The sequence below is a fragment of the Vigna umbellata genome, chromosome 6, assembly GCF_029865625.1.
Source record: "Vigna umbellata cultivar VRB3 chromosome 6, Vumbellata_1.0, whole genome shotgun sequence".
NCBI lineage: Eukaryota > Viridiplantae > Streptophyta > Magnoliopsida > Fabales > Fabaceae > Vigna > Vigna umbellata.
Window position 1 is genome coordinate 24,104,601 of NC_142170.1, and position 16,856 is coordinate 24,121,456.

The window sequence follows — 16,856 nt, forward strand, 5'->3', positions numbered from 1 at the left end:
AGAAAAAGTCAATAATAGATTGACGTAATAGAAAATATAGAGATAATAAATAAAGTAAAATATAAGACGAAAGAAACATGTTACGAAATAATTATTTTATATTATTTAATTAAAATATGTTTATAGAAGAATTTTCTGTAGGACCATTAGTAATAAAACAATATTAAGTATAATTAAACCACTAATTAAAAATAAAATAAAAAGTTTGTAATTATTAATTAATTTTATTTATTAATTTTTCATTAATATGTTTAAAAGATACGAAATCATTTAATTTGAAAATAATTTTGTTTAATATATATATATATATATATATATATATATATATATATATATATATATATATATATATATATATATATATATATATATAAAGAGTCACACAGTTTCTTTCTCATAGACACACTGAGTTCTGGCTCGTCAACTTCCCATCCAACATTCCCCAGCACTCTCGCCATGGATCACCGTGTCTCCCGTCGAACCGAGATCCTAACCAACCACCTCCTCCGCCGTGCACCGCCGCCTTCCTCCGTTCTGCAGCCCCACCGCTGCCTGAGCTACTCCCCTCCCGAGCTCTCCAACGAATTCGCGTTCGACTTGCGAGAGATGCGAAGGTTAATGGACGGGCACAATCTGGAGGACCGCGATTGGCTCTTCTCCGTCATCGTGCAGGGCGCACTCTTCAACAGTCGGGAGCGCGGCGGCAGAATTTTCGTCTGCCCCGACTACAACCAGTCCATGGAGCAGCAGCGCGAAGCCACAATGAGGCGCATAGAGTATCTTGTGGAGAGAGGGGTTTTCCGAGGGTGGCTCACTGGCGAGGGTCCGGAGGAGGAGCTGAGGAAACTTGCGCTCCATGAGGTTATAGGGATGTATGATCACTCCCTTGCTGCTAAGCTTGTGGTTCACTACTTCCTCTGGTTGGTTATGTTTTCTCTTTTCTTTTCTATCGTTTTCTTCTTCAGAATAGTTGGAATTTGAATTAGAAACCATTTATACTACAACGATCAGTTTGGACTTCTTTGTGAGTATTTTGGGAGAAGAAAGTAAAAAAAATTTATACAATTTCCTACATTTAGCTTTTGCATAAATTAATTTGCAGAAATAATTTTTATTACCTTTCTTAACTTTGATGAAATAAAGATGAAAAAATATTTATGCCGATAAAATCTGCAACAACGGATAATTAATATTTATAGATATTTATTATTTGTAGATTGGTATTGTAATATTCTGTAAAAAGTTCAATGTAAATATTATAACCCTGCAAAAAAACTAAAATAAAAATTTGTTTTATTTTTGTTAAATTAAATTTAATTAAAATTTAAATTAATTTATATATTGTTAAATTAAATTTAATTAAAATTAAAATTAAAATTTTAATTTTAATTTTAATTTATATTAAATTATATTTATTTTGATTTAATTTTATTTTAAAAAATTATAAAATATATATTTTTTAAATATTTTTATGTATTTATGGATATTTATGATTTTTAAAATATCCGCTTTTTAAACAGATATTCAAGTGTTATCGACTGGATAACGGATAACTGATAACTGATAAACACTCTTGTTCATGCTTGACCCGTCATTTCAATGCTCCAATTTATTTTACCGAGTTAATTTTAATTTTTTCTTTAAAGAATTTCTTATGCTGAAGTTTATTTGAACATGCTTGAAAAGAATTACTATCTCCTAAATAGCGTGTGCATGAATGTAACGGGTGAAAAAAATGAAAGTCTAACAAATGCTGAGCTGGATGTGGGGGACAGGTCTGTCATACCAGAAAATCATTTGGCAGGTGATCCACAAGGAAAAGGGAGTAGGAAAAGCATGAGGCGTAAGAGAGAGAATATATTTATGAAGGATTACGTGCTCTAGGGGAGATATGCGTGTGGTATGTTCCCTCTGACCAATTCTGTTATTCCCCTTCTTCTTACTGTACTACCTCTCCTTCTGAAATTCTTTTTCTATGAATGAACCAGGTTAATCCATTGTGAGATGGCTATTGGGACGCTTCTGTTATTGGCTGAATACCTTTCACTATATTGTTCAGTTTCCTTTTGTTCACTTTGAAATACCCATATCAAACCTCTGTCATATTTTGATTACAATAAAACTATACATTCCAGAGTTTATTTTAATTCATTCTCTGTTCCTATTGTGGGGTTGTTTTTTGTTACTGTTTCATTGGTGCTTTCATTGACGCCATGGCTGAGAACACCCGTTTGAAGGACCTACAGGCAGAAGTACGTAGTCATTCCGAGGAACTTCGCAAACTTATGGATCTTCTTGAAATTCGTGACAGGGAACAACGGGCTCATACTCAACAAGTTCAGGCTGATGCGCAAGCTCGCATGGATCAATTTCAACAATCGTTAGAGTTAATCGTGAAATCGCAATCTCAGTTTCATGGTGCCACTTCGGGAGCAACTCCGTTGCAGGTTGCGCTACCGGCTAAGGACATATCCTTGGGATTCCCCCATTTCGATGGTCAATCATCAGTGTTAGAGTGGATTTTTAAGGCTGAAAAGTTCTTTAACTATCACCACACGCCGGATGCGGAGAGAGTCGAAATTGCTGCAATGCATTTCGAAAAAGATGTAGTGCCTTGGTTTCAAATGCTGCAAAGGTTATCTGCGGTGCAAACATGGACAGAATTGAAGCGCGCTTTGGAATCTCAGTTTGGACCCTCTCCTTTTGATTGTCCAATGGCAGAGCTCTTTAAATTAAGCCAAACTAGCACAGTTTCTGATTATTACTTGAAGTTTATGTCGTTGGCGAATAGATCCATGGGGTTATCTGATGAAGCTTTATTAAATTGTTTTTTGAGTGGGTTAAATGCTGAGATTAGACGTGATGTGGTGGTTCAAACTCCTACTTCTTTGTTGCGAGCAGTAGCTTTGGCAAAGTTATACGAGGAACGATACTTCCCCACGGTTAAATTTAATCATGTGCCTGTTAAACGATATTCTCCATTGTCTTCAACGAGTTTGCAGACGTCACAGCAACCTCTAAAATTTGGGGTTAAACCATCTCTTCCACCATTATTACCAAAACCTACAATTCCACCTTTGATCAATAGTAATGTCAGAAGAATTAGTACAGCGGAAATGCAACTTCGCAGAGAAAAGGGATTATGTTATTTTTGTGATGACAAATTTACTTTTAACCACAAGTGTCCAAATAGACAGTACTTGTTTTTGAATTTGGAGGATGATTCGTTGGATCCTGATTATGAGCCGCCACCAGATATTGATCAGCAGGTTGTTAATGAAGATATTGTGATTGATGACCATCATTTATCTCTGAATGCTCTTAAAGGTGGAGTGGGGGTGGGTACAATTAGATTTTTAGCTTACATTGATAAGCTACCTGTTACGGTTTTGGTGGATGGAGGGAGTTCAGACAATTTTTTGCAACCTCGCCTAGCAAAATTCTTGAAGCTTCCGGTGGAACCAGCACCAATGTTCAAAGTCATGGTCGGCAATGGAAATTATATGGCAGCCGAGGGTTTCATTCAGAAATTGGCCCTCCATGCTCAAGGGCATTTATTTCACATACCTGTCTATTTACTTCCAATTTCAGGGGCTGATCTGATTCTGGGAGCTAAATGGTTGAAAACCTTAGGTCCCCATGTAGCCGATTATGAATCCTTGAATTTAAAATTTTTGTATCAAGGTAAATTTGTAACATTACAAGGAGATGTTGATTATGTTCCGCTGCAGGCTCAATTGCATCATATCCGCAGGATGGTCCACACAAATTCCATTGCTGAGGTTTATAGCATGCAAATGGTGGATACTAATGTGCACTCTTTGCCTTTGACAGAGTTACCATCTAATATAGACCCTGAAATTGCTTTACTGTTGCGCACTTATGCTTCTGTGTTCCATACACCTTCCAATTTGCCTCCTTCTCGTGCACATGACCATTCTATTCCATTAATGGAAGGATCAACTCCGGTGAAGGTGAAACCATATCGCTATCCTCATAGTCAAAAAGAAGAGATTGAACGGCTTGTTACTGATATGCTTCAGGAAGGGATTATACAACCTAGTACGAGCCCTTTTTCTTCACCAATTATACTTGTGAAAAAGAAAGATGGTTCTTGGAGAGTTTGCACTGATTATAGAGCATTGAATGCAATTACTATAAAGGACAGTTTTCCAATACCAACTGTGGATGAGCTGATTGATGAACTTTTTGGTGCCATGATTTTTTCTAAGTTAGATTTGAGATCAGGGTATCATCAAATCTTGTTGAACCCGCAGGATCGTTACAAAACCGCTTTTCGTACACATCATGGACATTTCGAATGGCTGGTCATGCCCTTTGGATTAACAAATGCTCCAGCCACTTTTCAAAGTCTTATTATGAATCATATTTTTCAAGGATTATTGAGAAAATTTGTTCTGGTTTTTTTCGATGATATCCTTGTATATAGTTCTTCATTCAAGGACCATGTGTATCATTTAGAGGTGGTTTTGAAGATTTTACAGCAGCACCAGTTGTATGCACGGTTTTCCAAATGTTCATTTGGCGTTGAAGAAATTGATTATCTTGGTCACACCATTTCTGGATCTGGGGTTGCCATGGATGATAACAAGGTAGAAGCGGTCAAATTGTGGCCACGACCCAGTAACTTGAAACAATTGCGTGGGTTCCTTGGTCTCACTGGGTATTACCGGCGATTTGTTAAAGGGTATGCCCAAATAGCTGCTCCACTAACAGAATTGTTGAAGAAAAATGCTTTTAAATGGACTGAAGCAGCAACCATGGCCTTTATCCAATTGAAGGAAGCACTCACTACAGCACCGGTCTTGGCACTACCAAATTTTTCGGTTCCTTTTGTTCTGGAAACAGATGCTTCTGGGTTGGGGGTAGGAGCAGTTTTAAGTCAAAGTAATCATCCCGTTGCTTATTTCTCTAAGAAATTGTCTACGAGAATGCAAAAGCAGTCTGCATATACTCGAGAATTTTACGCGATCACCGAGGCCTTGGCCAAATTTCGACACTACTTGTTGGGCCACAAGTTTATTATTCAAACAGATCAAAAGAGCTTAAAGGAATTAGTAGAACAACGTTTGCAGACTCCGGAACAGCAACAATGGTTACCAAAGTTTTTGGGTTTTGATTTTACAATCCAATATAAACCAGGAAAAGAGAATGTTCCCGCCGATGCATTATCTAGAAGTATTATGATGGCATGGTCAGAACCAACTAGTCAATGGCTAAAAAAGGTGGCTGCAGTATCTCAACAGGATAAACGGTTGAAGGATTTATATGATCAGTGTTTGGCTGATAAGTTGAAGTCTCCAGAATATGTAATCAAGGATGGATTATTGATTTGGAAGGGTCGGATAATGCTGCCAGAGGATGATGATATTATCAATCAGGTGCTCTTGGAATTTCATTCTTCCAAGATCGGAGGACATGCTGGAGTTGCCAAAACAATGGCTAGAATTTCTTCCCAATTTTTTTGGCCTGCCATGCAACAGAGGATTAGAAAATTTGTGCGGGAATGCCAAATTTGCCAACAAGCTAAAGTACAGCAAGCTTTACCTGCGGGGTTATTACAGCCCTTGCCAATTCCATTACATGTGTGGGATGACATAGCAATGGATTTCATTACTTGCTTGCCCTTGTCACATGGGTTTTCCACAATTATGGTAGTAGTTGACCGACTTTCCAAGTTTGGTCATTTCATTCCACTTAAGGCACAATATACAAGTAAGACAGTTGCTGAAGTTTTTATTAACAACATAGTTAAGCTGTATGGTATCCCTCGTTCCATAGTCTCTGACAGGGACAGAGTTTTCATTAGTTCATTTTGGCAACATCTTTTCAAAGCCCAAGGTACTACACTTGCTATGAGTTCCTCATACCATCCACAGTCAGATGGACAGACAGAGGTTTTGAATAAAACATTAGAAATGTATCTTCGATGTTTCGTTTTTGAAAATCCAAAAGGATGGTATTATATGCTTCCTTGGGCTCAATTTTGGTACAATTCTTCCTTGCACCAGAGTATTGGTATGTCCCCTTTCAAGGCTTTATATGGGAGAGACCCTCCTACGGTTATAAGGTATGAAATTGCTTCTACAGATCCTGTTTCTGTACAAGATACGCTACAAGCTCGTGATACACTCCTACAGCAATTGAAAACAAATCTACTTAAGGCTCAGCAGTATATGAAACAACAAGCTGATAAAAGACGAAGGGATATACACTTTGCAGTAGGAGAATTGGTCTTAGTCAAACTACAACCTTATAGACAACATTCTGTTGCCTTGAGGAAAAATCAGAAATTAAGTATGCGGTATTTTGGTCCGTTTGAAGTGGTGGAAAAAATTGGAAATGTGGCTTATAGACTTAGGTTGCCTGCTACTGCAAGAATTCACCCTGTGTTCCATGTCTCCTTGCTTAAGGCTTTTCAGGGTAATCCTTCACGAACTTATTTGCCTTTGCCTTTGACTACCACTGATATTGGTCCAGTTGTTCATCCTTTGAAAATTTTGGAATCTAGAACCATTATACGACAGTCTCAACCGATTCCTCAAATTTTAATTCAATGGGATTCTTTGGATACCACTGATGCCACTTGGGAGGATGTAGCTGAGATACAACAGTCTTTTCCAGAATTCAACCTTGAGGACAAGGTTGTTTTCAATGGGAGGAGTATTGTAACGGGTGAAAAAAATGAAAGTCTAACAAATGCTGAGCTGGATGTGGGGGACAGGTCTGTCATACCAGAAAATCATTTGGCAGGTGATCCACAAGGAAAAGGGAGCAGGAAAAGCATGAGGCGTAAGAGAGAGAATATATTTATGAAGGATTACGTGCTCTAGGGGAGATATGCGTGTGGTATGTTCCCTCTGACCAATTCTGTTATTCCCCTTCTTCTTACTGTACTACCTCTCCTTCTGAAATTCTTTTTCTATGAATGAACCAGGTTAATCCATTGTGAGATGGCTATTGGGACGCTTCTGTTATTGGCTGAATACCTTTCACTATATTGTTCAGTTTCCTTTTGTTCACTTTGAAATACCCATATCAAACCTCTGTCATATTTTGATTACAATAAAACTATACATTCCAGAGTTTATTTTAATTCATTCTCTGTCCCTATTGTGGGGTTGTTTTTTGTTACTGTTTCAATGAATAAAATGTTAAAAGGGTCTTCGGGAGAAGTTCTCTACTTGAAAAAGTTGTAAATTTTCGGAACAGAAATTCATTTAATTGCTTCTAGCTTTTGTTGGGTAAACTTTAAATGGACCCATTGCCTCAAAGTGTTTTTTGTCTTATTGAAGATTATGCACCCCATTTGTAAAAGAAGTTAGGTATTGTGTTAGCACTATCATTACCCACGTAGTAGTGGAGATGTTAGGTTTAGGTTGTATTATAAATATGGACATGTAGTCTTGTATGAAGTGTGGCACACTTGTAGTGTGTGCACCGTGGAGAATGGACAGTGAGAAAGGAGAGAGTCTCCATGTTTGTGTATTGTGTGTGCAGCAAAGAGAAAAATATGTAAGAGTGTGAGGGAGAGAGAGGAACCACCGTGGAGAAGAATGAAGAGAAAGAATTATGTGTTGTGAGTGAGAAAGGAGAGTACCCACGGTGAAGGATAATATTAGAGTTGTGTTGTGAGTTTAGAAGAGTGTATTACTGTTGTATTGTGAGAGTAAAGTGTTGTGTTTGTATTTGTGTATGTTCTGGATAGTTTGTCCAGAAAATTTATTTATACATGAAGAGTATATTTTCCCAGACATATATTTATATATACCTCCCACAAAGAGACCTACTTTTTACTCAAACCGAACCGTAGTCTCTAAAGTAGTAATACTCTTTTTTAGGTTATGTTTTGTTTTCTTTCTCCATCCTCCACGTTTTTTCTTGGGTAAATAACCTTTTTGTCCTAAGAGTGTTCAGCAGTTTGGCAGTGGTTGTCGTTTATTCGTTTTATACACAGACTGTTCAACAATTTGTTATTTGGATTTGATTGTTTGGTAGTTATATAATTCAAGTTAGGTTTGTCGTTGGATGAATTGTGTAAATGGTATTGATCCAAAATAAAATACAAGTTAGGTTTGTCATTCGGTAGCTATATAATTCAAGTTAGGCTTTTTAGACACTCTGTTCTACATTTTGTTATTTGGATTTGATAGTTTGGTAGCTATATAATTCAAGTTCGGTATCGTTGGATGAATTGTGTAACATGTGGTAGTTGCTGGCACTAGTCTCTGAAAACGCAACAATATCCTAAAAATCTACTAAATTTAGTAAGCGGTTCTAAAATTGAAAAAGTTATTACTAGAATTCCCTCTCTTCTCAGCTCTGTGTACAACACTCGTTTTGGATGGGGGCTTCCAAATGCATGAAGCTGTTAAAGTTCATTTAGTTGTTCCAAATACATTGTAAACTAGACCTGTGCTGCTGACAAGTAACCAACCTGCATTGATAGGGAAAATATACTAATGTCATGAATAATGCTGTATTGAATACGGACTGAGGTGATTAACGGATTGAAAATCCTTTTCCAAACAGTTTTAAGGAGGAAAAACGTGATTTATCCTTTTTCTATGAGTTGGTGAAAGTTAGAAAACAATATCAAGTTGGTCCTACAAGTACCTTTTTCAAGATAATTAGAATGATATGGAAAATGGATTTCAGGGGAGGGGCCGTGAAGTTTTTGGGAACCGAGCGCCATCATGACAAGTGGTTAACGGCTACTGAAAACTATGACATGAAGGGTTGTTTTGCTTTGTCTGAGTTGGGCCATGGAAGTAATGTACGTGAAGGTTGCTAAATTAGTTGGGTTCATTTGGTCCGCTAGTAATTTATTTTGATTTTTCCGTCACCTTTTATAATTCTTTCCACACTAATTTTTGCAGGTGCGAGGAATTGAAACAATCACTACCTATGATTCAAACACTGGAGAATTTGTAGTCAATACTCCATGTGAATCGGGCCAGAAGTATTGGATTGGTGGTGCAGATGTATTGATTCTTTTCGTATAATTCATAATTATTTAAAAGCCTAGACATGATAAGATTGGGTGCTGACATTTTTCTCCTGTTCCAACTTTGTATATATCAACCCTCTGTTCTTAACTTGTTCTCCTATTCAGCATGCAACACATACTATAGTCTTTTCACAGCTCTATATAAATGGAAGCAATCAAGGGGTGCATGCATTCATTGCCCAAATCAGGGATTCAGATGGAAACATATGTCCAAACATTCGAATAGCTGATTGTGGTCACAAAATTGGTGTAAATGGAGTTGATAATGGCCGTATCTGGTAATATATCATTTTTCAAAAAAGTTGTGCTTGAAAAATGAATTTCATATAAATGAATGAACTCAGAAACTCTGGACACGGATCATCAGGTTTGATAATGTGAGGATACCTCGGGAGAATTTGTTGAATTCTGTGGGTGATGTTTCCCCAACTGGTGAATATTTGAGTGCCATAAAAAATGTTGATCAGGTGATTTGCTTTTTCAGAGAGATGATATTCCCTTTGGTCTCTTTGTGGTCTTCTTTATTCTCTTTGAGAAGTTTGTTCACATATCTTTTGTTGTATGTTATTCTTGCTACAGAGGTTTGCTGCTTTCTTAGCCCCTTTGACCAGTGGTCGGGTTATTATTGTTGCTATTGCTGTTTACATTTCCAAGGTAGTGAGACCATCTATATTTGCGGATTTCACGTTTGTCTGTGTTTTTGTTTATTTTCTTTGTATTTAACTAACTCATTCCAAAATTTCATATCTTATTGTCGTGCCATTTATTTGTCCTTAGATTAGCTTGGCCATTGCTGTAAGATATGCACTGACAAGGAGGGCATTCTCCATTACACCAAATGGGCCTGAAGTTTTACTTCTTGATTACCCTAGTCATCAACGGCGTCTGTTACCTTTACTTGCAAAGGTGTAAGTTCTCTAATTACATGCATTTTGATATTTATTTGATTAGACCTCAAAAATAAAAATGATTCAATTCTTTATGGGAAACTAAAGCTTAGGTATGCCATTTTGAATATATTCCTCAATGAAAGATATATGCCTTTTGTTTTTCTCACCAAAATTGTTAAGACAATGAATCTTTAAAAATATGGATACCCTAGTTTAACCAATTAGTGAATATAAAAAGACCAAGACAATACCTTTATATGTTCATTTCTTTACTTTTTGGGTTCAGATATGCAATGAGTTTTTCTGCAAATGACCTCAAAATGATGTATGTTAAAAGAACACCGAAGTCAAACAAAGCAATTCATATTATCTCTAGTGCATACAAGGCTACTTTTACTTGGAATAATATGCGTACTCTTCGGGTAAGTTTTTCCTGGGGTTTGATAGGTAGTATTGTAAGCTGTTGCCCTCTCTAAGGTTCTATTAATGCTTGAACTAGGAATGTCGTGAAGCCTGCGGAGGCCAAGGAGTTAAATCTGAAAATCGTGTTGGTCTTTTCATGGGTGAATTTGATGCGCAATCAACATTTGAGGGGGACAACAATGTTCTGATGCAGCAGGTAAAATGAGTATCTGTTAAATATGAAATTTGATTAATAATTCAGGTTATGAAATTTGATTAATAAGGTACAATTTAGTCCTCAATCTTTAAAAAACGTTCGTTTTAGTCGAAAAAACGAACGTTTTGAGGACTAAAACGAGGACTAAAAACAAAATTTTGAGGACTAAAACGAACGTTTTTCTAAAGAATGAGGACCAAATTGTACCTTACTTTGGAAGAGGGACGAAAACCAGAAACGGCCAATAGTTTAGGGACTAAAAACATATTTAACCCCATTTTTATTTTCAAACCCAGGAAATATGATGAGCTGGTTTCATTGTGCAAAACATTAATTGGATCGTAATAAGTTGTGTTTGTTTATTTTCATTTGACTTTTAAGGAGAGTAATAGTAATTATTATGGAATAGTTATACAAAATCCAATTTAGGATTAGGGATGACAACGGGTCGGATCGGGCACGGATAGTGCCTACCCGCAACCCGACCCGCATGCAAAAACCGTACCCGCAACTCGACTTGCCACTTGCTGGATATCTGCATAAAAAAATACGCGGATTTTTTTGAACCCGCGAATACCCGTTTTCAACCCATAAATATTTAAAATATATATTTTGTGAATTTTTAAATAAGGTTTAAATTAAATTACAAGTTAAAGAGAACAATTTAATATATTTGCTATATATTATATATTAAAAAGACATAATGTAATTTTTAAACAAGTTAAAGAAAACAAATACTGAACAACTTTTGAAAAAAAAAAGATATGAGGAAGAAACACCACGTAACTGAAGTCTCAATTTAGTCACAAGATTAACTCAAATACTTACCAATGTCTGAAACAGAGAGATAAAGAATTTCCAAGAGAACGCAAACAGGAACCCTAAACCCAAATTCTGAAAATTAACCCAATCACAAAAATCTCAAAACCGCGATAACCACCCGGGTCTTAAAAAATCCAATTTGCATCAATGAACTAAAATCCAAAAAAACTCAAAACACTCATTCGAATCATAACCCAAAAATCGCGTCACCAATCAACAGGGAAGAAATCAAGAAACAAACTCTCAAAACACGAATCAAAACGTACAAAAGAAACCCCCAAAATCAGAGAACAAATAAAAACCTAATTTCAAATCCCAAATAGGGACAAAACCCCAATCAGAACCAAGAGAGAGAGGAAGAGGGAATGAAGCCTACTACCTGCGCGAGCTGAAGAAAAGAGTCCTCCAATAAGAGAGAATTTTCTAATGAGATTCTATGTATATGTTTGATATCTCTATTAGAGTTTTATGTCAAAAGTAATGTAACCCTATTTTTTTTTTTTTAAAAAAAAGTAATTGAAAGTAATCCTAAGTCATTGTTATCCCTTTTTTAAGAGGAATAAAAAAAATAATTTAAAAAAAAAAATTTTAAAAAATACTAATTAAATTTTTATTATTTTTTCGGGTAACGTGTATCTGTAGGTTGGATAGTATAATACCCGTATCTGACCCATTTAGAAGCAAGTATTAAAATATCTGCTACCCGTTACCCGCGAATAATAAATATCCACGAATAATAGATATCCGCTGTTGTAACTATTCGTCGCGGGTTTTATTCGCAAATATCGCCGACGCGGATTTCTTTTCCATCTCTACTTAGATACTAGATGGGCCTTCATCAAAAGGCATTTGACTTTGGGTTGTTTGGTTTCTAAAATTGGTATTTAGGCCCTTTTGTTCCGATGTTAGAATTTTGATCCTTTTGACTTTTGATTTTTATTAATTGAGATTTCTCCAAAATGGTATTGGTTAGTGTATCCTTTGTCAGGGGCAATCTGTTTTTATTCTTTATAGAGATATTTGATGAAATGTAACTTATTATGTTTAAAGAACTATTTTTGTTTTTAATTGTATAGTTGACTTTAGGCTTCTATAACCTACCATTTTTCTTTTCTTATAGGATAACCTTTTTTAAATAGATTTTCTAGCTATTATTTTTTGCTTGCTCACTGGAAGACTTAATAGTAGCGTGAAAATTCGTGTCAAATTATGCTAGTTCTGTTCATTTTATTGAATGGTTGTTCACGTGTTCTTCATTACACTTCAGATTAGCAAGGCACTCTTTGCAGAATACGTAGCATGTCAGAAGCAAAACAAACCTTTCAGGGGTTTAGGATTAGAACACATGAACAAAGATTTGCCTGTTATCCCATCTCACCTAACAACTCCAACCATTAGGAGCAGTGAATTTCAGGTAATCATTTGATTATGCCTTTTGAAATTTGGAGAAGCCATATAGAAGCTTCTATCTGTTTCTGACGTTACCTTTCACTCTCACAGATTGATCTGTTCCACCTACGAGAACGAGACCTATTGAGGCGCTTTTTTGAAGAGGTCTCAGAATACCAATCTCGTGGAGAAAGCAAAGAGTCTGCCTTCATTCTAGTGAGGATTCTACCTCGTCTTTTTATCTTTTACTTTCATCTTTTCATTGTCTTAAAATTCGGAACACTTCTTCTGTTACAGAGTTATCAGCTAGCAGAAGACTTGGGCAGAGCTTTCTCAGAACGAGCAATACTGAAAACCTTCATTAATGCCGAGTCAACTTTACCAGCTGGTTCATTGAAGGTAAATCATATTATTGCTTGCTGAATATTCTTGCTATAAAATATTATTGCTTGTATGTATTAATTACTTGTTTTGCCCTACAATCAAACCGGATAAGAAATTAGTTCCTCGTCAAATCGGTCCGGTTCCAAACACCATGCTTTTCACTATTGGTTAAGGTTTGCTAGAAATTACAAAATTACTAGTTGGACTTGTTAAGAAGTGGGATCCACACAATTTTGTGATATTTAACAAGACTTTATTATAAGTTTTTCTATAAAAATTCATTGAAAAAATACATAACTTATTTTGTAGCAAAGTTAAAATTATTTATTTACAAGTTAAAATTAATTTTTTTAGGAATTAATGGACGGTAACTTCTTCATGAAGTTTATTTGAACTAATACTTAAGTGAAATTTATAGTTTATGAGATAAATTTATTTATAATTCTTTTTAGAAAGGTTAAATATATATTTTTAATTTAAATAAAAATAAAAATTAGTCTTTTTTTCGAAACTTTAGTCTAATTTAATAAGTGGATTTAATTTTTTTAATAAATTTTGTTAGGTTTATTTAACGTTTCAAAAGTGTTTTAGGATAACATTTGATTTGTTTATACCGTTTGACATATTTATGCTTCAATGATAATTGGAAAATGTCTTTGAATCGTCGAATAAATTTAAAAGAATTTGATTAAAAGGATTAAGTTCATGCATTTCTAAGAATAGAGAATTAAATTGGTTCAATTTTCACTAAGGCCTTATTCACTTGAATGGATTTGGGGGAGAGTAATTGAGGGGATTTGCAAGGATTTGAAGATAAATTTTGTTGTTGTTTATTTGAGTGAATTTGGAGGTAAGTGAGAATGAATTTGGAAGTAAAATTTATGAGAATTAGTGTAGGATTTGATTGATGTGACAGGTTAAAAAAATTTACTTCCAAATCCACTTTCATTTACCTTCAAATTCACTCAAATAAACAACAAAAAAATTTATCTTCAAAACCTCTCAAATCTTATTAATTACTCTCCCCAAATCCATTCAAGTAAACAAGGCCTAAATGTAAATGAATAAAAAATATATTAAATAGAGTATATTCTAAAGGGTGTGTTGTCGAGACTATGTTGTTAGGATTTTTGTCCTACTCTTGTGCAATTATTTGTAGGGTAAAAATGATCTCTTTACTTTTATTTACCTGGTAGAATGTGTTGGGTCTATTGAGATCGGTGTATGCTGTGATAAGTGTGGATGAAGATGCTACCTTTCTTCGATATGGATACTTGTCAACAGAGAATGCATTTGCAGTGAGGAAAGAGGTGGCAAAGCTATGTGCTGAACTTCGACCACATGCGCTTGCCTTGGTCAGTTCCTTTGGTATTCCTGATGCTTTTTTGAGCCCTATTGCATATAACTGGGTTGATTCAAATTCTTGGTCTTCTCAACTTTAGCAAGCTTATGCAAATTTCTGCATTTCAATAGTATCTTTGTTGCATGTTATCGGGTGAATAAAAAGTTAAAGAACAAAATAAAATGTTGGTATACAAGGGAAACCAAGGCCAAATCATTCGGATTGAGTTTCATCAATTATTTCTGTACCATTTAGTAAATAGCTCTTAAGGTATTTGAATCTGATAAATGTACCTCAATTACATCTTTATATTTTATTGAATCAGAAATTGAGATGCGTTGAGTTAAAGTTAGTTTATGTCACTGTTGATGTGGTCTGTATTTATGTTTACACACATGACTTTGTTTTTATATGTTTACACAGGCTAACTAACCAACACAGATTGTGCAAACAAACATTATTTTGCTTTAAAGAGGAGTGAAACAGAAAATAAAGAAATAGGAGGAATAAAGACTGAAGGAAAACAGAAGTAGAAAAGATATGCTTATGAGATAAATTGAAATTAATAAGAAAAAAGTGGAATAATTATTTTGGAAATTGTTTCTGTTGTAGGGGCTGAGTCGTCCAATATCTCCACGCTTCTCTTCCAGTCCTTCGATCGTCCGGTCTCGCTCCTTACTCGGTTCACTCCTTTGTGTACGGGTGGGAGACCTGCGAAAGATTCTCCGTTGCCAAAGTTAGTTTGAGAGCAATGGCGTTTTCAATATAACAGTAATAAATGTGCAGTAAATGCAACCTATGTACCACTCATCCTGGATATGTATTTATAGTTTTTGCTATGAGCTTGGGATTAGTGAAAAGTTAATTACGGTCCAAATTAAGCCCAATAGCGTTTAGCAACTACTTACCTTAATCTTAATCCTAATCTGGTTAACTGGCAATGTGGTCGGCCGGTCTCCCGATGTTAGGTCTTACAACCGGCCGACCCATATAGGCAATCTGGTTAATTGGTGGTATGGCCGGCCGGCCTCATTGAGTTGTTGTTCATCCGGATGGCGAGCGGCAATGTCACGTAATTGGGTGGTCATTGGCCACATGGACGTCCGGTCTATACGCCTCCTGGTCCCCCCGGATGACGAGCGACAAGGTCGCGTAATTGGGTAGTCATTGGCCATACGAACGTCCGGTCGATAAGCCGTCCGGTCTCTATTGGTACACATACGAACGTCTGGTCTATAAGCCGCCCGGTCTCTACTGGCACACATAGGAACGTCTGGTCTATAGGTCGCCCGGTCTCTACTGGTACACAAGCCCCCCAAGCCCCCTAAGCCCTAGTATACACAGTGTATGTTGGGCTTTGAGTGCGGCGTTTGCCCTGATTGTGGAGTGGCGAGGGTCACTGGACTGATATTGGGCCGAATCCAATGGGCTTAGGGAACTCGACTCGGATTTAGGCGGGAATACACATGTCGCGTCTATAGAGGCGGAAGTTGAAGCGGTCTCGCATCTGGAGCGTTGATCGTGCTAGCCTTCGACGGTGCAGATGTGTTGACGGTTACAAAAATTTTTTCTATAAATAGGGAGAGGTGGTGCTGTCATTCTCAATTTCTCCGTTTCTCTTCAAGCTCTGTATTCTTTTTCCCTCAGGTAATAAATGACTGCTGTCCATATTGATTCTTCTTTCGAGTCGTCGGTCGGAGTCGGGGGAGTTCGGCGGGGGGCGATGGTGAGCGCGGTGCTTCTCCGAGTTCGGTGTCGTCTTCATTTCTGGAGGAGACCGTCCGATCTTCTGGACAGGAGCCTAGCTCTCTAGACGTGGCGGGTAGTTGGATCACCAACGAAATTCACATCTTTTTGCTCAAGGGCGAGATTCCTATCGACGACTCCCCTTTTGAGCCGGACGGTGACGGTACTGTGGTGACAGAATACGACTGGGTTGCTTATGGTGCCAATCTGTTTGCTTCGGCATACGACTCCTGCGACTTATTAGCCTGGAGGGTCAACTGTCTTCACATCGTCCGGGACGTGGAGGATTCTAGGTTGATCCAGGCCGGGGTTAGTATGAGGAACGAAAGAGTTTACTACGGGAAGAGGTCGAGCCCGGACGACTTCTTCTATATGTATGCCAATGTTTTTGCTCAACTCTTCGTTCGGGTGCCCTTTACCGAGTTTCAGATGGTCGTCCTCCGGGAAGCCAACATAGCCCCGACACAGCTGCATCCTAACTCCTAGGCGGCCATGCAGACATTTTTGGCAATGTGTCTGGCCGTGGGTGTTACTCCGACAATCTCTGTCTTCTTCCACTATTTCGAGGTCCGCCCGCCCCCTTAGGGTGGTTGGGTGTTTCTAACTTCCGTTCGGGATAGGACACTCTTCTGT

General features: G+C 37.0%; 2 protein-coding genes across 4 annotated transcripts; both read left to right on the top strand.

Moving 5' to 3' along the window:
* Window positions 1-415: 415 nt before the first annotated feature.
* LOC148197027 (acyl-coenzyme A oxidase 3, peroxisomal-like) lies at window positions 416-2,130 on the top strand. Its single transcript, XM_088092298.1, has 3 exons — window positions 416-920; window positions 1,776-1,900; window positions 1,989-2,130. The coding sequence occupies exons 1-2, from the start codon at window positions 457-459 to the stop codon at window positions 1,882-1,884; spliced, it is 573 nt and encodes a 190-aa protein (XP_087948424.1). The 5' UTR covers window positions 416-456; the 3' UTR covers window positions 1,885-1,900; window positions 1,989-2,130.
* A 5,322-nt stretch (window positions 2,131-7,452) lies between these two features.
* Window positions 7,453-15,353, top strand: LOC124842080 (acyl-coenzyme A oxidase 3, peroxisomal-like). Of its 3 annotated transcripts, none has more exons than XM_088092297.1 (13): window positions 7,453-8,807; window positions 8,901-9,005; window positions 9,137-9,309; window positions 9,399-9,498; window positions 9,611-9,685; window positions 9,809-9,939; window positions 10,208-10,343; window positions 10,421-10,540; window positions 12,630-12,776; window positions 12,863-12,967; window positions 13,049-13,150; window positions 14,332-14,490; window positions 15,090-15,353. In XM_088092297.1, the coding sequence occupies exons 1-13, from the start codon at window positions 8,787-8,789 to the stop codon at window positions 15,216-15,218; spliced, it is 1,503 nt and encodes a 500-aa protein (XP_087948423.1). In that variant the 5' UTR covers window positions 7,453-8,786; the 3' UTR covers window positions 15,219-15,353. The 3 variants fall into 3 exon arrangements, with proteins under 3 accessions (XP_087948423.1, XP_087948422.1, XP_047174445.2); XM_088092296.1 differs by having other exon boundaries at window positions 7,453-8,797; XM_047318489.2 differs by lacking the exon at window positions 15,090-15,353 and having other exon boundaries at window positions 7,453-8,797; window positions 14,332-14,825.
* Window positions 15,354-16,856: the final 1,503 nt, after the last annotated feature.

Bases quoted from the DNA above. Each gene is read 5' to 3' on its own strand.
- LOC148197027 (XM_088092298.1), top strand. From the start codon at position 457: ATGGATCACCGTGTCTCCCGTCGAACCGAGATCCTAACCAACCACCTC. The intron at 921-1,775 runs GTTGGTTATGTT...TGTGGGGGACAG, and splicing joins GTGGTTCACTACTTCCTCTG to GTCTGTCATACCAGAAAATC.
- LOC124842080 (XM_088092296.1), top strand. From the start codon at position 8,657: ATGATATGGAAAATGGATTTCAGGGGAGGGGCCGTGAAGTTTTTGGGA. The intron at 9,686-9,808 runs GTAGTGAGACCA...ATTTGTCCTTAG, and splicing joins TTGCTGTTTACATTTCCAAG to ATTAGCTTGGCCATTGCTGT. The intron at 12,777-12,862 runs GTAATCATTTGA...TCACTCTCACAG, and splicing joins TTAGGAGCAGTGAATTTCAG to ATTGATCTGTTCCACCTACG.